Consider the following 26,180-nt stretch of genomic DNA (forward strand, 5'->3'; position numbering starts at 1 on the left):
TTGGAATTGCAAAAAATAATTAAAAAAACAACAACAAAATCTATTATATACAGCTGATGTCACTGCCTGGATTCAGCCGGTATCAGATGTGCTGCTATCACCATCCGCCAGCAATAGGACTATTGTGACGTGTGATTGGGTGCAGCAGTCAGGTGACTTGAACAGATAAGATCTGATGATGCGTTGCTTATGTCACCTGAATGCTGCGCGGGTGGGGGGATTATTTTTGGACGTCTCGGCAGTGAGTGGGGTAGTGAGATTTCAATTTTCATTTCAGGCAGAAGAAAAGCTTGAACCGTGAAGACAATCTCCAGCTTGGAACCACAATTTCTTTCTAATTCATTGTAACAAAACCTTTTCTTTTTTTTTATTCACATTTTACTACATTTGTTGGAATAAAGAATGGAAAGGATTATACTAAACATAAAAAAACATGGAAATAAAATGCATTGCTTTTACCTGAACCATGCTGTTTTCCGGGATTGGAGTTATAGTTTTTAAATTACATCGCACTTGCTCCAAGCAGTAAGGAACGTACTTATCAAACAATATGGTCAGATTTGCCTTTTCTGACTGAGCCTGACGAGTCTCGATCCAGCTGGTAACGTAACTAATAAAAAAGAATGAAATCAGACACAGAGTAAAGGAATCCTGCATGGCGGGATTTGCATTTCATTTTATGCCCTCTGTATTCTGAAAGTAAATAAGAAATACAGAAATCATGTTAAAAAAAAATAAGTTTAAATAATCTGTTTAATGCCTGCGGCTACGAGCTGCCAATATCGTAGAATAACTATTAGATTTATGGGATATCGACTTATAATCAACAGCCACATTATTATTATCACATAACCCACAGCAGAGGAGTTAGGCCATGTTCATACGTTCAGTATTCGGTCAGTATTTTGCATCAGTATTTATAAGCGAAAACCAGGAGTGGATGAAGAATGCAGAAGTGGTAACTTGTTTCTACAGTGGGTACGGAAGGTATTCAGACCCCTGTAAATTTTTCACTCTTTGTTTCATTGCAGCCATTTGGTAAATTCAAAAAAGTTAATTGTTTTCTTTTTAAAGTTCACTCTGCACCCCATCTTGACTAACAAAAAAACAGAAATGTAGAAATTTTTGCAAATTATTAAAAAAAATAAAAACTTAAATATCACATGATCATAAGTATTGAGACCCTTTGCTCAGTATTGAGTAGATTCCCCTTTTGAGCTAATAAAGCCATGAGTCTTCTTGGGAATGAAGCAACAAGTTTTTCACCCCTGGATTTGGGGATCCTCTGCCATTCTTCCTTGCAGATCCTCTCCAGTTCCGTCAGGTTGGATGGTGAACGTTGGTGAACAGCCATTTTCAGGTCTCTCCAGAGATGCTCAATTGGGTTTAGGTCAGGGCTCTGGCTGGGCCAGTCAAAAATGGTCACCGAGTTGTTCTGAAGTCACTCCTTTGTTATTTTACTGTAGCTGTGTGCTTAGGGTCATTGTCTTGTTGGAAGGTGAACCTTCAGCCAAATCTAAGATCCAGAGCACTCTGGAAGAGATTTTCATCCAGGATATCTCTATACTTGGCCGCATTCATGTTTCCTTCAATGGCAACCGGTTGTCCTGTCCCTGCAGCTGAAAAAACACCCCCATAGCATGATGCTGCCACCACCATGTTTCACTGTTGGGATTGTATTGGGCAGGTGATGAGCAGTGCCTGGTTTTCTCCACACATACCGCTTAGAATTATCACCAAAAAGGTCTATCTTTGTCTCATCAGACCATAGAATCTTATTTGTCATAGTCTGCGAGTCCTTCATGTGTTTGTTAGCAAACTCTATGCAGGCTTTCATATGTCTTGCACTGAGGAGAGGCTTCCGTTGGACCACTCTGCAATAAAAGCCCGACTGGTGGAGGGCTGCAGTGATAGTTGACTTTGTGGAACTTTCTCCCATCTCCCTACTGCATTTCTGGAGCTAAGCCATAGTGATCTTGGGGTTCTTCTTTACCTCTCTCACCAAGGCTCTTCTCCCACGATTCCTCAGTTTGGCTGGACGGCCAGGTCTAGGAAAACTTCTGGTGGTCACAAACTTATTCCATTTAAGGATTATGGAGGCCACTGTGCTCTTAGGAACCTAGAGTACTGCAGAAATTCTTTGGTAACTTTGGCAAGATCTGTCACAATTCTGTCTCTGAGGTCCTTGGCCAGTTCCTTTGACCTCATGATTCTCATTTGGTCTGACATGCACTGTGAGGTCTTATATAGACAGGTGTGTGCCTTTACAAATCAAGTCCTATCAGCAGTGGCGTAACTTGAAACTCATTTGCCCCGATGCGAAAGCTTCAACGGGGCCCCAAAATATTTTAAATCTTTAATAGCAATAGTCTTTTTCTATAGGCCAAAGGGACTTATAGGGACCCCTAGGCTCCAGGGTCCAGGTGCAATTGGAAGCCCTGCACCTGTTGTAGTTACACCCCTGCCTATCAGTTTAATTAAACACAGCTGGACTCCAATGAAGGAGTAGAACCATCTCACGGAGGATCACAAGGAAATGGACAGCATGTGACTTAGATATGAGTGTCTGAGCAAAGGGTCTGAATACTTATGACCATGTGATATTTCAGTTTTTCTTTTTTAATAAATATGCAAAAATTTCGATATTTCTGTTTTTTTTTAGTCAAGATGGTGTGCAGGGTGAATATTAATGAGAAAAAAATGACTTTTTGAATTTACCAAATGGCTGCACTGAAACAAAGAGTGAAAAATGTAAAGGGGTCTGATTACTTTCCGTACCCACTGTACCTATTCTATTTGTATTTACTGTGTGTATTTCATCTTTTCTATCACTTAAGTTGCCTTATATCACTGACAATTATATCTATGTATTCTATGTGTATATAGCTATTCTATCGATTCTACTCTAACCTATCACGCTGTGATATTACTGTACACGGCAAGTGAATTGCCGACTTTTCCTCTATCTATGTAATATATATCTATATATGTGTGTGTCACTGACATCTATATATCTATGTATTCTATGTGCATATATCTATTCTATCTATTCTATTCTGTCACGCTGTGATTTTACTGCATGCGGCACATAAATTGGCGGCTTTTAAAAGGACACCGATACGTAGAAATCGGACAGCACTCGAATGGTCCGAGTGTTGTGCAATTTTTTTTCCTCACACCCATAGGTGAGTCTCAGCCGAATCTCGGTGACAATCGCAGCATGCTGAATACGCCTGAGAAAATAAAAGATGATGCGAGCTGCTCCATAGATTAACACTGGTCCGAGTGCTATGCGATGTTTTCTCACACAGCACTTGCCCGTATTCTACGGTAGTGTGACGCCGGCCTAAGTGTGTCTGTTGTGAATCCAATCCACTATATACCATGCAAGACAGGCCAAACTGCATTTTCTAGCGCTAAGAAGATTTATACCCCCATCATTGCTAGAGCCGTAAGTTTTGGCAGACGAATTCACTTGCGTTTTTATATCTCGTTTTGACACTGTGTTTTTTTTGTCTTTTGTTGGTGTGTCATGTTTTAAATAAAGCTGCTTTGTTTTTGATACTTCCTGGTATTTGGCTTTGACAAATCTTTATTGATATAGTTTCATGCAGATGAAATGCTTCTTCGATGTGTTGTTTCTGCAGCGGACACCCATTAAAAACACACGTGCGTTTTTTTACCCACTAATTTTTCACATCTAATGCAAGTTTATAGGAAAAATCTGCACACAAAACTCAATAGGAGACATTGACATGTTGTGGATTTGAAACACGCACCACAGGTCAGTTTACGCTGAATAAAAAAGAAACACAGAGGGCAAGAGAATTGTATAAATCTCATCCATTTTATGTGCAAATGTTTCTCTTGAATTAGATTGGAAAATTTGATAGGTAAAAAATGCATGTGTTACTGTAGCAGAAATGCATAAAAAATGCCTGCAATCCGCAGGTGATGTCTCAATAAAGTTTTGTTAAAACCAAATAGCAGGAAGTATCAAAAACAAAGCAGCTTTATTAAAAAAAATTACCTACAAAAAAAGAACAAAAATACACAGCATCAAAAACACGATAAAAATGCATATAAGAAACGCACACAAAAACACAATGAAAAAACGTAAGTAACCTAATTTACATAATAGGTGCATAAATGGTGCAGAAAATCTGGAACATCAAAAATTCCCCAAAAGCTCATCATGGGAACGTAGTCAAAATCTAACCAAAAATTAATTGTGGACACACAGCCTTATAGATTCTTTACTCACGGGCTCCAGCCTAAGTCTTGTGTATTAACATACAGGATCCCCGCTCTTGATACAGTCGCAGGTGTCGCGGCTCGAAGATGGCTGATCTCAAACAACAACCGCATGGAAGGTGTCAGCGAGATACGCTCGTTACTGGCTAAGGTCAAAACCTACGTGAGATAAGGAGGATGTCACCTTATAAACTCATTATGTTCTTAAAGGGGTTTTCCAAAGTAGGGAGTCAACATATAAGGAATTGCCATTTTCTAATTTTACAGCTTAACTAACTCCTGACTAAGTTTTGAAAAATCTTTTAATTATAATTAATTTTTCATTTTCATTTTGTATTCCAAAGAGTGTTTTCACACACAGTATTGGTAGGAAAACAGTATCATTTAAAAAAAAAAAAATCAATGACAAAAATTGGATTTTTGCCTGGTGCCTAATCTGAGTACTGTAACTTTTCTTTTACCTCAGATCTCGGCAGAAGAGAGCGAGCAGAATATACTGCGTGGGCTGTGCTATATACTCTGTGCCTTGTGTTATATACTGCGTGGCCTGTGTTATATACTGCGTGGCTCCTATATATTGCGTGGGTTGTGTTATATAGTATGTGGGCTGTGCTATATACTGCGTGGGTTGTGTTATATAGTATGTGGGCTGTGTTATATACTATTTGGGCTGTGTTATATACTGCGTGGCCTGTATTAACGCATTGGGTATTCTACAATATGTATGTATGTATATAGCAGCCACATAGTATATAGCAGAGGCCACGTAGTATTTGCTATATACTACGTGGCCTCTGCTATATACTATGTGGCTGCTATATACATACATACATACATATTCTAGAATACCCGATGTGTTAGAATCGGGCCACCATCTAGTACATCTATATATGTGCAAGTAGTGTTGTGGATGTGTCAGTGCAATCTGCATAGGCGAGTGGCTGTAAATCTACCTATATAATGTCACCTCTAATCTTTATTTGTTCAATCTTTAAAGGGGTTGTCCAGCCTTAGGCTACAAGACTGCAGTTACTCTATGTGACTACAGACTTGTCAGTCCTCACATCGCGAACACTCTGGTGCTGGCACAGGGAGCAGGTGGTCATGTGACTGCAAGTATGTGATTTCCATACTTCTGGCCAAGTTCTGACTAGACGTGCCCGGCCTCGCTCGATACGCTTGCATTGAGAGATGCAGCGCGCATCTAGTCTGCATGTGACCACATGAATATAAATCACATTTTTGTGATCATGCGCCAGCCATCTACCAGCTCCAGCACTGGAGAATACTCACAGTGCGCACTGTCAGGATTTACAAGTCTGCAGTCACATAGATGATTGCAGACTTATACCCTAAGACTGGACAACCCATTGAAAGAGGACCTGTCACTTGCTAAAAATGTGTTATTTTTTTTACTTGGTGTAAACGATGCTGTTCTCCTGAATTTGGCATGGTCCCTGTGAACATCAGAGTGATCCTCCTTTCATGGAGGAGGCATTGTGTGACAGCTACGTGACTTCACTAGGAGGATCACACACCTTATTATCATCCATGACGGTGTTCAAAGATTCAATCCACATTGGATCAATGTCTCCATCCAGGACAATCCACTTTGGGCCGTCGTGAGGGTTGATGAAGAGTTCTCTCATTGTAAAAGAAAACAGCCCTAAAAACACAACCTATGATAAGGCCATGTGCAGCTACAGAGCCCGCAGCAGCCAGCCCTAAGGGTAGAACATTTACCATCTTTCCACTCCCTGGTTGAAGGATGAAGGAATCCAAAGAGCTCATCAGTGGTCACGGCTTTAGGGTTAATATCATGCCAGATGGGCTTTAGCTTCATATTGTGATACGTCCTGTGTAAAGTCTTAAGGATCTGGGATAGACATGGACTTCATAATATACATGTCATAAAGATAGAAGTGGTTATATATCAGATGCAGTGATAAAAATATCAAATATGGAAACAAAAAAGTGCATAAAATATCACAGCAATGCTTATAAAATGATCACTTTAATATCAGGCAGTTAAACTTTAAAGAAGAATATACCGCCATTCTGACATGGATTTTTTTTCAAAGTAAGTACACCAATCTCATCAGGTATAAGAAAGTTTTTTAATAACGCTGTCTGCATTGTGAAACCTGATGACTGATCCGCTTTGAAATTAAACTTTGGATTCAGAAACCGAGCCACTCTTGTCCATGGGCAATGCCTGGTATTGCAGCGCCTTTTATTCAGTTGCAATACTATGTATTGCTCATGGACAAGAGTTGCACTGTTTGTGGAGGAATAAAAGACTATTGTAAGTGCATAAAAGGGAAATACTTAATATAATAATTATATTATAATTAATTCTTTCAAAGGGTCTTTTAATTGCTTGATCATTCTCATAACCTGCACACTGATGAGGAATTTCCAATATGATGCACTTGATTATGTTACAGTAGGGATATGCTATTTATGCTAAGGAACACATCGTCCAGTATAGAAGAAAGAAAGAAAGAAAGAAAGAAAGAAAGAAAGAAAGAGAGAAAAAAAGAAAGAAAGAAAGAAAGAAAGAAAGAAAGAAAGAAAGAAAGAAAGGAAGGAAGGAAGGAAGGAAGGAAGGAAGGAAGGAAGAAAGAAAGAAAGAAAGAAAGAAAGAAAGAAAGAAAGAAAGAAAGAAAGAAAGAAAGAAAGAAAGAAAGAAAGAAAGGAAGGAAGAAAGAAAGAAAGAAAGAAAGGAAGAAAGGAAAGAAAGTAAAATAAATACAGGTGCCAAGTCTTCCAGGCATAGACCAATCCTCAATATAATGAAAAAAATGAAAACAGCACTCCACTTTACAAAATTATAAATGGTGACAGATAGATAGATAGATAGATAGATAGATAGATAGATAGATAGATAGATAGATAGATAGATATATTGATAGATAGATAGATATATTGATAGATAGAGAGATAGATATATTGATAGATAATAGATAGATAGATAGATAGATAGATGTTAGATAGATAGATAGATAGATAGATAGATAGATAGATAGATAGATAGATAGATAGATAGATGTTAGATAGATAGATAGATAGATAGATAGATAGATAATAGATAGATAGATGTTAGATAGATAGATAGATAGATAGATAGATAGATAGATAGATAGATAATAGATGCATACATGATAGATAGATAGATGTTAGATAGATAGATAGATAGATAGATGTTAGATAGATAGATAGATAGATAATAGATAGATAGATAGATAGATAATAGATAGATAGATAGATAGATAGATGTTAGATAGATAGATAGATAGATAGATAGATAGATAGATAGATAGATAGATAGATGTTAGATAGATAGATAGATAGATAGATAGATAGATAGATAGATAGATAGATAATAGATGCATACATGATAGATAGATAGATACCTGCTAGATAGATAGATAGATGTTAGATAGATAGATAGATAGATAGATAGATAGATAGATAGATAGATAGATAGATAGATAGATAAATAGATAGATGTTAGATAGATAGATAGATAGATAGATATTGGATAGATAGATAGATAGATAGATAGATAGATAGATAGATAAGATAGATAGATAGATAATAGACAGACCTTTGTTATTGTATTTTTACACTCTGGAACAATAGCAGACATACAGTGGGGCAAAAAAGTATTTAGTCAGTCAGCAATAGTGCAAGTTCCACCACTTAAAAAGATGAGAGGCGTCTGTAATTTACATCATAGGTAGACCTCAACTATGGGAGACAAACTGAGAAAAAAAAATCCAGAAAATCACATTGTCTGTTTTTTTAACATTTTATTTGCATATTATGGTGGAAAATAAGTATTTGGTCAGAAACAAACAATCAAGATTTCTGGCTCTCACAGACCTGTAACTTCTTCTTTAAGAGTCTCCTCTTTCCTCCACTCATTACCTGTAGTAATGGCACCTGTTTAAACTTGTTATCAGTATAAAAAGACACCTGTGCACACCCTCAAACAGTCTGACTCCAAACTCCACTATGGTGAAGACCAAAGAGCTGTCAAAGGACACCAGAAACAAAATTGTAGCCCTGCACCAGGCTGGGAAGACTGAATCTGCAATAGCCAACCAGCTTGGAGTGAAGAAATCAACAGTGGGAGCAATAATTAGAAAATGGAAGACATACAAGACCACTGATAATCTCCCTCGATCTGGGGCTCCACGCAAAATCCCACCCCGTGGGGTCAGAATGATCACAAGAACGGTGAGCAAAAATCCCAGAACCACGGGGGGGCCTAGTGAATGAACTGCAGAGAGCTGGGACCAATGTAACAAGGCCAACCATAAGTAACACACTACGCCACCATGGACTCAGATCCTGCAGTGCCAGACGTGTCCCACTGCTTAAGCCAGTACATGTCCGGGCCCGTCTGAAGTTTGCTAGAGAGCATTTGGATGATCCAGAGGAGTTTTGGGAGAATGTCCTATGGTCTGATGAAACCAAACTGGAACTGTTTGGTAGAAACACAACTTGTCATGTTTGGAGGAAAAAGAATACTGAGTTGCATCCATCAAACACCATACCTACTGTAAAGCATGGTGGTGGAAACATCATGCTTTGGGGCTGTTTCTCTGCAAAGGGGCCAGGACGACTGATCCGGGTACATGAAAGAATGAATGGGGCCATGTATCGTGAGATTTTGAGTGCAAACCTCCTTCCATCAGCAAGGGCATTGAAGATGAAACGTGGCTGGGTCTTTCAACATGACAATGATCCAAAGCACACCGCCAGGGCAACGAAGGAGTGGCTTCGTAAGAAGCATTTCAAGGTCCTGGAGTGGCCTAGCCAGTCTCCAGATCTCAACCCTATAGAAAACCTTTGGAGGGAGTTGAAAGTCCGTGTTGCCAAGCGAAAAGCCAAAAACATCACTGCTCTAGAGGAGATCTGCATGGAGGAATGGGCCAACATACCAACAACAGTGTGTGGCAACCTTGTGAAGACTTACAGAAAACGTTTGACCTCTGTCATTGCCAGCAAAGGATATATTACAAAGTATTGAGATGAAATTTTGTTTCTGACCAAATACTTATTTTCCACCATAATATGCAAATAAAATGTTAAAAAAACAGACAATGTGATTTTCTGGATTTTTTTTTCTCAGTTTGTCTCCCATAGTTGAGGTCTACCTATGATGTAAATTACAGACGCCTCTCATCTTTTTAAGTGGTGGAACTTGCACTATTGCTGACTGACTAAATACTTTTTTGCCCCACTGTATTTCATGCTCTTTTACTTTCTTGCCAATATTGCCACACACCGTGCTCTTGCCTGTTCCTGCGTTCCCAACCACAAATACAGAATGACGGACCTCCAGCAGATCCTCCAACTGGGAGATCTGAGCGAAAACAGTAAAAATGACACAGCCATTACACAGCCGAAGTCGAATATTCTACAGGTTGAAATCTTCCTCATTTTTTATGCAATAAAATTGTATTTATTTTCTTCAGATAAAAAGTTAATATGGAAGACCCGGTAATCTACCTAAAAAAAATCTACTATTCTTGTGACGTCTTCTGACATTGGAGAATTGCTTCCCAATACATTGTATTATAATAACCTCGAATTAAAAAAAAAAGTGTCGGATGGTTTTGTTTATTACTGGAGCTATTAACAGCATTAGCCAGATGCTGAATACTGTGAGCATCAAACTCCGGTGATCATCATTGCCTCCAATCAGCCCATTTACAGCGTACAATACACTAAGCAGAAAGCCATTATTTCCACCTTCAGGATAAAGTTCTCCTCCGGCTGCAGGTGCAGCTCGGCAATGGACTGGCGGACCATCTGCTCCAACTTCACGTCCCTCTTCCTGGGCACTTCCAGCAATGGAAACAAGTCACTGATGAGGCCCAGAAAGATTGTAACATCGTTGGTTACTATCTTAGGAAGATTGAAGTCCCTGAGGGCTCTCATCAAAACCTACGAAGGAACAACACCATAATTATACGCAGGGATAACAGGGCATAACACAAGGCGTAAAGCGAGCAAATGTTATGGGAAAGTCGTCCTCGGACAATTAGGATGCATATGGCCTGTTAGTCTCAAGCTGTTTCTTCTGCGCAGCGGATCACCTTGTAACTATTTCATTGTGTGAAATAATTCCTAATGTATTTATATGTAATATATTTACCATGCATAAAACATACACATCAAATAAAACAGATACAGTGGGGCAAAAAAGTATTTAGTCAGTCAGCAATAGTGCAAGTTCCACCACTTAAAAAGATGAGAGGCGTCTGTAATTTACATCATAGGTAGACCTCAACTATGGGAGACAAACTGAGAAAAAAAAATCCAGAAAATCACATTGTCTGTTTTTTTAACATTTTATTTGCATATTATGGTGGAAAATAAGTATTTGGTCAGAAACAAACAATCAAGATTTCTGGCTCTCACAGACCTGTAACTTCTTCTTTAAGAGTCTCCTCTTTCCTCCACTCATTACCTGTAGTAATGGCACCTGTTTAAACTTGTTATCAGTATAAAAAGACACCTGTGCACACCCTCAAACAGTCTGACTCCAAACTCCACTATGGTGAAGACCAAAGAGCTGTCAAAGGACACCAGAAACAAAATTGTAGCCCTGCACCAGGCTGGGAAGACTGAATCTGCAATAGCCAACCAGCTTGGAGTGAAGAAATCAACAGTGGGAGCAATAATTAGAAAATGGAAGACATACAAGACCACTGATAATCTCCCTCGATCGGGGGCTCCACGCAAAATCCCACCCCGTGGGGTCAGAATGATCACAAGAACGGTGAGCAAAAATCCCAGAACCACGCGGGGCGACCTAGTGAATGAACTGCAGAGAGCTGGGACCAATGTAACAAGGCCTACCATAAGTAACACACTACGCCACCATGGACTCAGATCCTGCAGTGCCAGACGTGTCCCACTGCTTAAGCCAGTACATGTCCGGGCCTGTCTGAAGTTTGCTAGAGAGCATTTGGATGATCCAGAGGAGTTTTGGGAGAATGTCCTATGGTCTGATGAAACCAAACTGGAACTGTTTGGTAGAAACACAACTTGTCGTGTTTGGTGGAAAAAGAATACTGAGTTGCATCCGTCAAACACCATACCTACTGTAAAGCATGGTGGTGGAAACATCATGCTTTGGGGCTGTTTCTCTGCAAAGGGGCCAGGACAACTGATCCGGGTACATGAAAGAATGAATGGGGCCATGTATCGTGAGATTTTGAGTGCAAACCTCCTTCTATCAGCAAGGGCATTGAAGATGAAACGTGGCTGGGTCTTTCAACATGACAATGATCCAAAGCACACCGCCAGGGCAACGAAGGAGTGGCTTCGTAAGAAGCATTTCAAGGTCCTGGAGTGGCCTAGCCAGTCTCCATATCTCAACCATATAGAAAACCTTTGGAGGGAGTTGAAAGTCCGTGTTGCCAAGTGAAAAGCCAAAAACATCACTGCTCTAGAGGAGATCTGCATGGAGGAATGGGCCAACATACCAACAACAGTGTGTGGCAACCTTGTGAAGACTTACAGAAAACGTTTCACCTCTGTCATTGCCAACAAAGGATATATTACAAAGTATTGAGATGAAATTTTGTTTCTGACCAAATACTTATTTTCCACCATAATATGCAAATAAAATGTTAAAAAAACAGACAATGTGATTTTCTGGATTTTTTTTCTCAGTTTGTCTCCCATAGTTGAGGTCTACCTATGATGTAAATTATAGACGCCTCTCATCTTTTTAAGTGGTGGAACTTGCACTATTGCTGACTGACTAAATACTTTTTTGCCCCACTGTACATTATTAGCCTGTGTCATCAAGGTCATTGTGTTTACTATTATTGATAAAACATAGGAATCCTCAGCAATATGCATCAGTAATGTATGTGTGGTTATATTATGTATCAGTAATGTACAGTACAGACCAAAAGTTTGGACACACCTTCTCATTTAAAGATTTTTCTGTATTTTCATGACTATGAAAATTGTACATTCACACTGAAGGCATCAAAACTATGAATTAACACATGTGGAATTATATACTTAACAAAAAAGTGTGAAACAACTGAAATTATGTCTTATATTCTAGGTTCTTCAAAGTAGCCACCTTTTGCTTTAATGACTAATTTGCACACTCTTGGCATTCTCTTGATGAGCTTCAAGAGGTAGTCACCGGGAATGGTCTTTCAACAATCTTGAAGGAGTTCCCAGAGATGCTTAGCACTTGTTGGCCCTTTTGCCTTCACTCTGCGGTCCAGCTCACCCCAAACCATCTCGATTGGGTTCACGCCTGGTGAGTGTGGAGGCTAGGTCATCTGGCGTAGCACCCCATCACTCTCCTTCTTGGTCAAATAGCCCTTACACAGCCTGGAGGTGTGTTTGGGGTCATTGTCCTGTTGAAAAATAAATGATGGTCCAACTAAACGCTAACCGGATGGAATCGCATGTCGCTGCAAGATGCTGTGGTAGCCATGCTGGTTCAGTATGCCTTCAATTTTGAATAAATCCCCAACAGTGTCACCAGCAAAGCACCTCCACACATCACACCTCCTCCTCCATGCTTCACGGTGGGAACCAGGCATGTAGAGTCCATCCGTTCACCTTTTCTGCGTCTCACAAAGACACAGTGGTTGGAACCAAAGATCTCAAATTTGGACTCATCAGACCAAAGCACAGATTTCCACTGGTCTAATGTCCATTCCTTGTGTTCTTTAGCCCAAACAAATCTCTTCTGCTTGTTGCGTGTCCTTAGCAGTGGTTTCCTAGCAGCTATTTTACCATGAAGGCCTGCGGCACAAAGTCTCCTCTTAACAGTTGTTGTAGAGATGTGTCTGCTGCTAGAACTATGTGCGGCATAGACCTGGTCTCTAATCTGAGCTGCTGTTAACCTGCGATTTCTGAGGCTGGTGACTCGGATAAACTTATCATCAGAAGCAGAGGTGACTCTTGTTCTTCCTTTCCTGGGGTGGTCCTCATGTGAGACAGTTTCTTTGTGGTACTTAATGGTTTTTGCCACTGCACTTGGGGACTCTTTCAAAGTTTCCCCAATTTTTCGGACTGACTGACCTTCATTTCTTAAAGTAATGATGGCCACTCGTTTTTCTTTACTTAGCTGCTTTTTTCTTGCCATAATACAAATTCTAACAGTCTATTCAGTAGAACTATCAGCTGTGTATCCACCAGACGTCTGCACAACACAACTGATGGTACCAACCCCATTTATAAGGCAAGAAATCCCACTTATTAAACCTGACAGAGCACACCTGTGAAGTGAAAACCATTTCCGGTGACTACCTCTTGAAGCTCATCAAGAGAATGCCAAGAGTGTGCAAAGCAGTCATTAAAGCAAAAGGTGGCTACTTTGAAGAACCTAGAATCTAAGTCATATTTTCAGTTGTTTCACACTTTTTTGTTAAGTATATAATTCCACATGTGTTAATTCATAGTTTTTATGCCTACAGTGTGAATGTACAATTTTCATAGTCATGAAAATACAGAAAAATCTTTAAATGAGAAGGTGTGTCCAAACTTTTGGTCTGTACTGTATGTGTGGTTATATTATGTAGCTCAAAGCAGGAAAGTGGTAGCTTCATAACCGTTATAGAATCCAAGGATATATTCAGATCACACTCGGCCATTCAAGTCAATAAGTGCGTGGAAAACATTGGACTGCAGTCGGATGACATCTGAGTGCAGTCAGATTTCTATGGTTTGACAAAATGGAAAAGTTGGAGACATTTTTTTCTCTCCATCTTCTCCTTATCTTAGAGAATTTGATCACGCTATGATCTCACTCTGATCAGAGTGTGATTTGAATAATTGATCCGATTTTCTCAGATCACAAAATATGCGCTTGTCTTCCCTTAGCCTAATAGTCAGCAAACATGACAGCACTCCAATGATCCAGGTCAAAAAGCGTGCCTGTAGTTTATTCTCCCATAACAAAGTGCAGCATTTCAGTTCCTCATGGATCTGTGATATTAGCTTTAATGTGCAGCTATAGTATAGGTGAATGTATAATATGCAGTGACTATGCCATTGCAATTGTTATTAAATCAGATCTGTCACCAGATTTCACAAAGTAAAGTGTATTAATTATTAAATTGATTTCTTGGACCTGATGAGGATGGTGTACTCCCTATGAAAATCCATAGTGACTGTATATTAAATATATTAAAAGGGTTGTCCACTACTCGGGCAAACTCTTCTCAATTACTAAGTCCCCCCCTTTAATAAATAATAATAGCTATACTCACCTCTGAGCACTGGCTCTCCCCGGGCTTGTATGACATTGTTATGTCACGTGAGCCCTGCAGTCAATCAGCGGCTGCTTCATTGTCCCCTCCTTCAGATAATTCAGACATCCTAAGGCCGGTTTCACATGTCAGTGCCTCCAGTACGTGTACTGACAGTTTTCTCACGTACCGGAGACACTGACACCCGTAGACCCATTCAAATGAATAGGTCTGTGCACATGTCAGCGGGTTTTCACGGACCGTGTGTCCATGTGCAAAACATGGAGACATGTCTGATTTTTACCAGCAGCCCGTACACGTGCACACGGAGAACCTTGCACACTGTCCTCCGTGCGTACAGCCGGCCGCGGGAAAAACAGCGCTCCTGTAAGCTGCTGTCACCCTGCGTGTGGTGTTGAAGCCGGCTGTCATCCCTTCTCCCCTGCTTGGCCAAAAGCAGCGTGGCAGGGGAGAAGGGATGAAAGAAAAACCGACGTGGGGTCCCCCCTATATTTTCCAACCAACCCGACAAAACTCACAGGTGCGGGCTGCTATTCTCAGGCTGGTAAGGGGCCATGGATATGGGCCTCCCCCAGCCTTAAAACAGCAGCCCGCAGCTGCCCAGAAAAGATGCATCTATTAGATGCGCCAATTCTGAAGCTTTGCCTGGTTCTTCCCACTGCCCTGTAGCATTGGCCTATGGGGTAATGAGAGGTTAATGTCACCTTCCTATTATAAGGTGACATTAAGTGTAAGGTGTGAGTTTTGCCGGGTTGGTTGGAAAATATAGGGGGGACCCCACGTCGGTTTATCTTTCATCCCTTCTCCCCTGCTCGCACTGCTTTTGGCCGAGTAGGGGAGAAGGGATGACAGCTGGCTTCAGCACCACAAGCAGGGGAACAGCGCTTACTGTAGCGCCGCTTTCCCGGCACCGTACGTGTGGTCCTGATGCTTCCTGGCACACGTGTGGCACACAGATGTACTACGTGAGCACACGGACGCACGGACATGGATATCTCCGGTACCGATTTTTCCGGTACCGTAAATATCTGGAAGCCTAAGGAAGCGATAGAGCAGCCACAGCTCTGACATTGTTATGTCATGTGAGCCCCAGGAGAGCCAGTGCCAACACTGCTGAAATGGCGCCCCCACTGGAGGTGGGCATAGCTGCTACAGTATCTATATATATAATTGTCTAAGGGTTTTTCCGTCTGTCTGTCTGTCTGTCTGTCCTGGAAATCCCGGCTCTCTGATTGGTCGAGGCCTGGCGGCCTCGACGTAGAATAGCATCGTAGAAATCCCGCGTCTCTGATTGGTCGAGGCCGCCAGGCCTCGACCAATCAGCAACGGGCACAGCGACGATGATGTCATAAAGGACGTAGACATCCCGCGTCTCTGATTGGTCGAGGCCGCCAGGCCTCGACCAATCAGCAACGGGCACAGTATCGACGTAGATGTCATAATGGTTGCCATGGCGACGATGATGTCATAAAGGTTGCCTCGACCAATCAGCGACGCGCACAGTCTGCCGCGAATTCTGGAATCATCATTGTCCATATACTACGGGGACATGCATATTCTAGAATACCCGATGCGTTAGAATCGGGCCACAATCTAGTTATTCCATAAGGGGGAACATAGTGATTAAGAAGGGGTTGTCTGGATAGTGGAGAACCCCTTTAAGATGAATATTTTATGAGTCCAGCTAAAGGTTGAGAAAGCTCATGAGTCCAGGTGTATTCAGTTTCTGCCCACCCAAACTGACTGACAGCTGCAACTTGTACTAAGCGAACTGAGATCTCAGTAGCAGCAGGGAGGAGGTACACTGAGGAGCTATTCATGGGGCTAGGTGGGCATATGAATGAAATAAACTTTCATAAAGGATTATACGGCCATTTTGACATACATTATTAAAATAAACACAGCATCGTTATCACGTGTAAGGGATCTTTTTTATCAATGTATACATTTTGTATTGTGAAATCTGGTGGCAGATCCACTTTAATAATAACATAATGAACCTGGAAAAACATAATTTCCTGCTTCTATATGTATTAACATAAGCCCATATGGTATGAATATTAGTGCGTCAGAATGAATTATAATATTCAAGCTCAAAATTATATATACAAAAATGTGAAATTGAAAAAAAATTTGAAAAGAAAAATGAAGAAATAATTGAGGTTATAAGGTAAGTAAAATTTCAACACTGACAATGTACAATAATGTCTTATTCAAGTAATTATTCATACTTATAGTCTAGTACTTATAGGGGCAGCACGGTGGCTCAGTGGTTAGCCTTGCAGCGCTGGAGTCCTGGGGTCTATTCCCACCAAGGACAACATCTGCAAGGAGTTTGTATGTTCTCCCCGTGTTTGCGTGGGTTTCCTCCGGGTTCTCCGGTTTCCTCCCACATTCCAAAGACTGATAGGGAATTTAGATAGTGAGCCCCATTGGGGACAGTGATGATAATGTGTGCAAACTGTAAAGCGCTGCGGAATATGTTAGCGCTATATAAAAATAAAAAGAAGAAAAGAGAGATTATTCAGATGGGTTACATATGGATTTGACCAACCTATGGAGACTTTTGTTCACCTATTATATTGTCATAAAGTATATACAGTTGACCATGTTCAACGGATGGCATCAATGGTAACAGGCAAAAAACAAATGTGCATGAGAGCAATCTGGTTCTCTCCCAATTTCTATTACTGGGGAAAATAATGATTGGGCATGTTCTGCTTTACTATGCTCAATCCTTTGCTCCCCTGAAGGTGGGTCTCAGGAAACACCTTATCCTAAAATAACAAAGAACCCACCTGGTCTTCTGGCCGACTCCTGTCCTCCCGTTTCAGCGATCCAGCCACCACTAACACAGACTTTATTGCTCTTAGACCCCAGTCGTAATGGTCCTGCAGGACAGTGTACAACAGGCGCAATTACACAATCAACACAACTTTATTTTATGACAAAGATGTATAAATTCTAGCACCAGGAAGTATAAAAGTAGATACTGCAGGTAGCTAAAAAATGTGATACCTATACATATTAAGGCTGCCGTCACACTAGCAGTATTTGGTCAGTATTTTACATCAGTATTCCTGAGCCAAAACCAGGAGTGGAACAAATAGAGGAAAAGTATAATAGAAACATATGCACCACTTCTGCATTTATCACCCACTCTTGGTTTTGGCTGAGGAATACTGATGTAAAATACTGACCAAATACTGCTAGTGTGACGGCAGCCTAAGGCCGGCGTCACACTTGCGAGTTTTACGGACGTAAGAGCGCAGAAACTACGTCCGTAAAACTCGCAAAAAATACGGCACAATTATTCTCTATGCCCCTGCTCCTATCTGCCGTATTAAACTGATCGGTATTATACGGCTTTCTACGGCCGTAGAAAATCGCAGCATGCTGCGTTTGTCACCGTATTGCGCAAATAAAACGTCAATGAAAGTCTATGGAAGCCCCAAAAATACGGATTACACATGGACCAGCAGTGTGACTTGCGAGGAATACGCAGCGCTGTTAGAGAGAAAAGCCGGTAATTCATTGCGGTGTACAGTAAAATCACACTGACAGCTTACAGAAGAATAGGTAGAATAAATGTGTGCACATAGAATAGGTATATATATATATATATATAAACCGTAAAAAATTGGAACAGCACAATGCTGTTCACTCATGACCAGGTTTGCGTATGCGGGGGCCATATTGGCCCCCATCGCTGTACCGCGTTTTTGAGAATAAAATGTGTCACCAATGTGTTATTAGAAAGACATTTCTGATAAGGCTGTTGGAGATAATTCTAAGGCGGAGCTACTTCCTGTTTGGTGACACATTTTATTCTCAAAAACGCGGTACAGCGATGGGGGCCAATATGGCCCCCGCATACGCAAACCTGGTCATGAGTGTCCTGGAGGAAGACCTCCTCTATGTGTCCCACCACTTCCGACATGTGTTGGTGTGGTGGAGATACATAGACGATGTCTTCCTCCTATGGAAAGGCACGGAAAAGGAATTAGAAGGGGAAATAGATGGTGTTATGGACACTCTAGCAAAAAAATTTTTTGAAGAGGGGGTACCCACAAAGAGTGATTAATATTGCTAAAGAAGCTGCCTTAAATAAAGATCGGAAAGAGCTGTTGGAAAAAGACAGGCAATATAGGAAGAGACCATTGACCAGAATACCATGTGTAATGACATATACGGAGGAAAGTGGAAACATAGCGGGGATAATCAAAAAACACTGGGGTATGTTAACAAGTTGTTTACCAGAAATAAAAGAATTTAAAGAGCCTCCATTGTTCTCGTACCGTAGGAGTAAAAACATTAAGGACTATGTGGTAAAATCGGATATTGGGCCCCTGAAAACCAAAAGCCAGACCACTCTAACTGGGGGGAGTCAGAAGGGCTGCTTCCCGTGTTTATCGTGTGTCAATTGTAAACACATGTTAAAGGGGTCTACATTCAAACATCCAGGTACAAACAAAGAATATACTATTAGACAATTTCTAACATGTAACTCAGATTATGTGATTTATCTGTTGGAGTGTCCGTGCAAACTATGGTACATAGGGGAAACGACTTGCGAATTAAAGGTACGCATCAATAACCATAGACACTCAATTAGGAAAAAACGAGTAGACCTCCCAGTCTCAAAACACTTTACAGAGTTGGGACATACCGAGACAGATCTCAAATTTAGGATCATAGACAAGGTCCCCATACAAAGGAGAGGGGGAGATAGAGTGAGCCTTCTAAAAAAACAAGAATTAAAATGGATATATATGCTTGACACCCTAAAACCAAAGGGGTTGAATGTAGAATTTAAAATCCAGCCTAATATGTATTAGCCCTATAAGTATACCCCTAAGAATCGGATGTATGGGGATTCCTAGTGTTGGAGTATTGTATACAGATGAATTATATGAGTTTGATATGGAGCTCCAATTTTAACATTATTTTATTTTATATTATCTTAGTGATATCTTCACGTCCAGCAACCTGCAAGTAGTCCTTGGTCTGCCACCAGGTGAAATATAAAAACATGGAGGATGAAAAATAAGAAACAAAAATATAATATCTATTTTTTATCTTTCTCATTTAGTTGTAACAATTCTACTTATCTCTGTGCATAATTAGTCATGGTTGTCGGCCGATCACATTGTCTCAGTAGTATAAATAAAGCATGTATAATATAAGACTGTGGTACATGGAAGTTTATTTTGGGAATAGGATGGTTGGCAATAATAAATCACTTATGTGGACCCCCATAGGATGACAATATGGCCGCTAAGGGCTGTGTGTCAAATGGGAGGGACATGGACAAACGGAGGGGCCTGAAGAAGGTGTTGTCCGTTGTGTCAGAGTGAAAAGGAATGCCATATAACCAGTATTTACTATTATATAGTATAGTCTATAAATGAATCACTCATATGGACCCCCATAGAGAGACAATATGGCCTTGAAGGGCTGTGTGTCAAATGGGAGGGACATGGACAAATGGATGTAGCCTGAATAAGGTGTCATCCATTATGTCAGAGTGTAAAATTACACTGTAACAATGAGAGAATATCTATCAATAGAATATAGTTGGAGATGTATCTCACAGCTGAAATATATGTACCGCAGCATAGGGATTGAAAAACTGAAAGTGGCTGGCCGCCTGGCGTTGAGAGACGAATCTTGCCACATTCAAGATGGCGTCCCGGCGCTGACGAGTGGTGAGTGCGCATGCGTCAAGAGAAACTGAATAGGGAAGGGCTGGGATTGGCCGGCAGCCTATGACACAGAGGAATGACGCAGTGACATGCGTAGTAGAGGAAAGAGGACGCCGAAAATGGTAGATGTAGCGTCCTCCATGTGGTTTTGACCTATGTATGGCGGGGTAAGGAATATAAACAAACATAAGACATACTATGAGAGAGATGTTTATTGAAAAGAAATATGGATGAAATGACTAAAATAATAGTGAAGATGTTGGAATCTATTAGCACCTTAGCACGATGCACTTTATGAGATATGGATTGCACATATGAGATTTCTTTAACACGATTGTTGATCTATGTATGTATACATGTATTTATGCCTAATTATCAATGAAATATGCAAATGTATGTAGATTATGCCTATAAAAGCACCATTGTTAATGACACTCACTGCTTGAAAAAGGCTCAGTGTGAGCCGAAACGTCACACAGAGATGTGGGTTCAATAAAAGACACATTTTTACCTTCATGAAGACTTGGAGTGCTGCCTTCATTTGCTGATTTTTATATATATATAACCAGCAGAGGGCGCCCTCTTATGATCTAGAGCCAGGGAGCTTTCTAGGAAAGTTCCCACGATCTAGGAACAGCCAGCAGAGGGCGCCTCACCGCAAATGAAGCTAAATATAGATCATTGACCTACTTTACCTTCATTCGCTGGGGTTTTTTTTTAACCCTTTACTAGTATTGGATTAATAATGGATAGGTGTCATAATTGACGCCTCTCCATTATTAATTTGGCTTAATGTCACCTTACAATAGCAAGGTGACATTAACCCTTCATTACCCCATATCCCACCGCTACACGGGAATGGGAAGAGAGTGGCCAAGTGCCAGAATAGGCGCATCTTCCAGATGTGCCTTTTCTGGGGTGGCTGGGGGCAGGTGTTTTTAGCCAGGGGGGGGGCAATAACCATGGACCCTCTCCAGGCTATTAATATCTGCCCTCAGTCACTGGCTTTACCACTCTGGCGGAGAAAATTGTCCGGGAGCCCACGCCAATTTTTTCCGCCATTTAACCCCTTAATTTAATAGCTAGAACGGCCAAATTTTGCATATACACACTACTAACATTAGTAGTGTGGAATATGCAAAAAAATGGTGATATGAGATGGTTTACTGTATGTAAACCAGGTCTCATATCATGTCGGGTTTAGGAAGGAGAAAGCAAAAGCCGGTAATTGAATTACCGGCTTTCTGCTGTATCGCGCTGGATGAAATATTAATATATATACATATATGTGTCTACTGACATATATATATATCTAATATATAATTGCCTAGAATACTACTTCCTGCAATTTGTGCCAACTTCCGTGGCTTTGTCCGGAGCTAATGTCCGGAGCTAATGTCCGGAGCTAATGTCCGGAGATAAGTGACGTCAACAGTGTCCAGTGTCTGATTGGTTGCCGCCTGCTGCGAGCGACCAATCAGAAACGTGCCGTACTGTGACACACTCCGCCCGCCATTTTGGTGTGATTTTTGAATTTTTACCTCACAGCAAGTTTCTACTGCATGGAGGCGGGCCCAGTGATGTTGCTCTTCAAGCTCCTGCCGAATTTCAAGTATATATGGATTCTAGACTCCCGATTCTTTAGAATCGGGCTGCCATCTAGTGTATATATATATATATATATATAGACAGTATATATGGTTTTTTTTTTTTTTTTTTACACATGGATCCCTTGTATAGCCGTATGTCGGTTTTGCAAGCCTGTGATAAAAACACGCCGTACGGATGCCATACGGATTACATACGGAGGATGCCATGCGCAAAAAACGGTGACACGCCCTGCCTACGGAGGAGCTACGGACCACTATTTTCAGGACTTTTCAGCGTATTACGGCCGTAATATACGGACCGTATTTTCATACGCTGAGTGTGAAGCCGGCCTTAGGGGTGTTAGGTACCTGAAAGTTGAGATTTAATTTTTACAGTAATCAGCTCTGTGACCCATTGGAGAGATTGCACACATTTATTTTTTTTTCCTGAATGAACTGGAAAACTGCTGCACTTTTTTTTAAAACTGCAGCATGTCAGTTCTTTCAGTGCTATTGCAGTTTCTTAACCCATACAAAGCGATGAGTAAATGCAAAAAAGCAGCAAAGAAAGTAACAAAACATGTTTTGCCTGCAGCTTTTTTTTTTACTGCCAAGAGATCAGATTTTGGCTGTAGAAAATAAACAACAAAAAAAGCAACACGTGAACTTGGCCTAATGGTATGTGCACACATAAACTACTTGGTGCAAAAATTTCTGAACCATTTCTGCATTCCTTGGTAGTAAAAATGCTGCTTGAAATAGGAGAGTTTTTCTCTCATTTTTGTGGAGGTTTTTTGCGTTTTTGGTGCAGATTTTTCCCCACTCCTTAGCATGAGTGAAATCTGCATCAAAAGTGCTGAAAGACTTGGCATGCTGCGGATTTAAATCTGCACCAAATCTGCAAATCACAAATAAGCAGCGTGTGCATGAGGCTTCAGGATACTCATTCATCTTTATTTTAAACACTAAAAAAAAAAAAAGGATTTTTCATATCTTCTCTCCAGCAAACGCTGCTGCAGAGAAGATATGAATGGCGGCTTCAGCACCAGGCTGGGGGGACAGCTGTTATGACCTGGTGGTCAGGACAATAATGGACCTGGTGGTTAAGAGCACACGGAATGACCTGATAGTTACTGATAATAAAGGACGAGCTCTGGGACGTGGGAACTCTGCTGACCGCAATCCCTAATCCTATCACACACACTAGAAATAGCCGTGGATTGCTCCTAACGCTCCCTATGCAACTCGGCACAGCCTAAGGAACTAGCTAGCCCTGAAGATAGAAAAAAAAAGCCTACCTTGCCTCAGAGAAATTCCCCAAAGGAAGAGGCAGCCCCCCACATATAATGACTGTGAGTAAAGATGAAAATACAAACACAGAGATGAAATAGATTTAGCAAAGTGAGGCCCGACTTACTGAACAGACTGAGGATAGGAAAGGTAGCTTTGCGGTCAGCACAAAAACCTACAAAAAGACCACGCAGAGGGCGCAAAAAGACCCTCCGCACCGACTCACGGTGCGGAGGCGCTCCCTCTGCGTCCCAGAGCTTCCAGCAAGCAAGACAACAATCAAAATAGCAAGCTGGACAGAAAAATAGCAAACCAGAGAAAAACAAGCAGGCACTTAGCTTCTGATGGGAAGACAGGTCACAAGAACGATCCAGGAGTGAACTAGACCAATACTGGAACATTGACAGGTGGCATGGAGCAAAGATCTAAGTGGAGTTAAATAGAGCAGCCAGCTAACGAATTAACCTCGTCACCTGTGGAAGGAAACTCAGAAACACCCACAGCCACCAGAGAAAGTCCATGGATAGAACCAGCCGAAGTACCATTCATGACCACAGGAGGGAGCCCGACAACAGAATTCACAACAGACAGCGCTTACTGTAGCGCTGTCTCCTGCACGGCACACGGACTGCACACGGACAGCTGTCCGTGTGCGGTACGTGTTTTACACGGACCCATGGACTTTAATGGGTCCGTGTAATCCGTACGCTCCCACGAACACTGACATGTCTCCGTGTTTTGCACACGGACACACGGTCCGTGAAAACACGCTGACATGTGCAGAGACACATTGATTTCAATGTGTCTACGTGAGTCAGTGTCTCCGGTACGTGAGGAAACTGTCACCTCATGTATCGGAGCCACTGACGTGTGAAACCGGCCTTACTGAGGAAACTGTCAGGCTACAGTTCCCAACAGGGAAGAATCTCAGTACAGAATAGACAGACGGAATAGAATACAGAGAGGACATCTGGGAGTTTGGTCAGACACAGGAAAAATTATGTTCCACCGTAATTCCAAATCTATTGTTCTTACCTGTTTGGAGAGGAGTTGGCGGCACAGAGTATACAGACTGATGAACTTTCTTGACAGCATCCGCGCATCAACAAATCCTTCCGCCACCAACATTATTTCACATATTAGCTCAAAATCCGGAATGACCATCGCACATGGACTGTAAGGAGGAAACAGAAAACTAGAGAAATGCTTCAAAATAAGATAGATGAAAATATATCTGCGTCTCTTATTGTCCAATAGTATAGAACCAAAGGACTGCAAGGAGACGGATTGGAAACGCAGTAACAATAATGGATTATAATGAAATGTGCACAGTTGTTCTCATTGAATTGTAGACTTCCTCTTATAGGGAAACTTTCCAGTTTTAACAAATAAATGTTGTTCATTGAGCAATAAAAAATTATACAAGTTTCCAATATGCTTTCTATATCAATTTCACTGTTTTTTTACGATATTACAACCATTGAGGACATTTATTTTTACATAGAGGCCACATACAAAATACAAAAACTCAGGAAGAAAGTAGAATTACTCTTTGGCCATGTTCACACTAGCAGTATTTGGTCAGTATTTTATATCAGTATTTGTAAGCTAAAACCCGGAGTGGAACAAATAGAGGAAAAGTATAATAGAAACATATGCACCACTTCTGCATTTATCACCCACTCCTGGTTTTGACTTATAAATACTGATGTAAGATACTGACCAAATACTGAACGGGTTCACTTGGCCAAAGAGTAAACTCTGCTTTCTTCCTGAATTTCTGTATTTTGCAAGCACTTGAATTGCCTGCAGTTGGTGGGGTACCGAGTCCTGAGACCCCTACGCATCACACAAGAGACCACCACAGCTCAGCAGATAGGAGTGTACAAAGACCACACTATGGATGCAATGGAAACCATAGGCTATGGAATCTATGCTTTCTGTTGAATCCATACTCTGGTCTAGGTATGTCCTCAGACAGGAGCTCTGTGCTCCTGTCTGCGGAGTTTTATACTTCTTGGGGGGTTATTGTGTGATCTCAGGACCCAGACCCCCACCGATCTACAAGCAATTCAAGTGCCTGCTAAATATGAAAAACCATAAGATTAAGATTCTGGAGTTCATTGTAGAGGAAAATATCCTTCTGGTGGTGTCAGACCAGGTGTCCCGTTTACACCACACAAGCAGAGAGCCACACCACAATCGCTTGGCAATGAGCCACATGGTCTGACACCACCAGAAGGATATTTTCCCCTACAGTGAACTCCAGGGTCTAAACCCCATAGCAATGCTTGAGAAAGACTGAAGATTGGATCGAAACGTTGCATGTCGCTTTTCGAATCGTCAACTAATGTAATACTTTATAGTGTGGTGAATACCGTGATCAAAATAAATTGACTATTATTTGCTTTCACCTGTCAGTGCGGCTGTTTCAGTTCTGTTGAAAATCAGTGGTGGGGGCGGAATTACATAGATTAGCTGGACTGACTTGCACGTGAGACCTAGTCTGGCAGTTATAATCTCCTGCTGATAAAACACTGATTGTAAAGAAACTACAGCACAAAGCCTGGTAAGTGATATGTTGCTGGAATCAGGGTCTCTTCACCTACATTATACTGCTCTCAGATTAAATACTAAAAATCTGCTGACAAATTCTCATTATGATTTCCCCCATTTTATACTTCTCTACCCAGAGCCTTTGCCTAATGATTACCATTGCACCCACTTGTTGATAGCTGGAGACAAATATTAGTAAGGACCATGAATTACAAAGGCAGCATACAGTACCTGATGCTAAAAATTAATGTATGGGGGAGTAGCACTACATATATAAGCTATGTACACAATAATGAGCATGATCAGCGCCTTTACCGAAAAAGAGCCTTGACATTTTCTGGAAGCTCCGCTCTGCCGGCATAACCTGGATTAAGAGTGATAAAAATCCCAACTGTACTTTTCAGCTCTATAGTTTCTCCCAGAAAGTGAAACCTGTAAATCATAAAATTGTTTTTATATAAATTTTTTTTTAAGGAATAGAAGACACAACAAAAGCATGTTACATAATGTAAGCT

General features: G+C 41.1%; 1 protein-coding gene across 1 annotated transcript in view; it reads right to left on the reverse strand.

Annotated features, from left to right (window-relative positions):
• Positions 1-26,180, reverse strand: part of LOC138646080 (dynein axonemal heavy chain 11-like) — a 377,510-nt gene that overhangs the window by 274,248 nt on the left and 77,082 nt on the right. The window contains exons 25-33 of the mRNA XM_069735549.1: positions 25,981-26,097; positions 24,145-24,283; positions 17,324-17,416; positions 10,021-10,215; positions 9,554-9,631; positions 5,998-6,130; positions 5,793-5,920; positions 4,265-4,413; positions 460-610 (exon numbers count right to left, since the gene is read on the reverse strand). Of these exons, the coding sequence (XP_069591650.1) occupies positions 460-610; positions 4,265-4,413; positions 5,793-5,920; positions 5,998-6,130; positions 9,554-9,631; positions 10,021-10,215; positions 17,324-17,416; positions 24,145-24,283; positions 25,981-26,097 (1,183 nt within the window). The remainder of the gene's footprint in view (positions 1-459; positions 611-4,264; positions 4,414-5,792; positions 5,921-5,997; positions 6,131-9,553; positions 9,632-10,020; positions 10,216-17,323; positions 17,417-24,144; positions 24,284-25,980; positions 26,098-26,180) is intronic.

Source organism: Ranitomeya imitator, chromosome 7 (assembly GCF_032444005.1).
Source record: "Ranitomeya imitator isolate aRanImi1 chromosome 7, aRanImi1.pri, whole genome shotgun sequence".
Classification (NCBI taxonomy): Eukaryota; Metazoa; Chordata; class Amphibia; order Anura; family Dendrobatidae; genus Ranitomeya; species Ranitomeya imitator.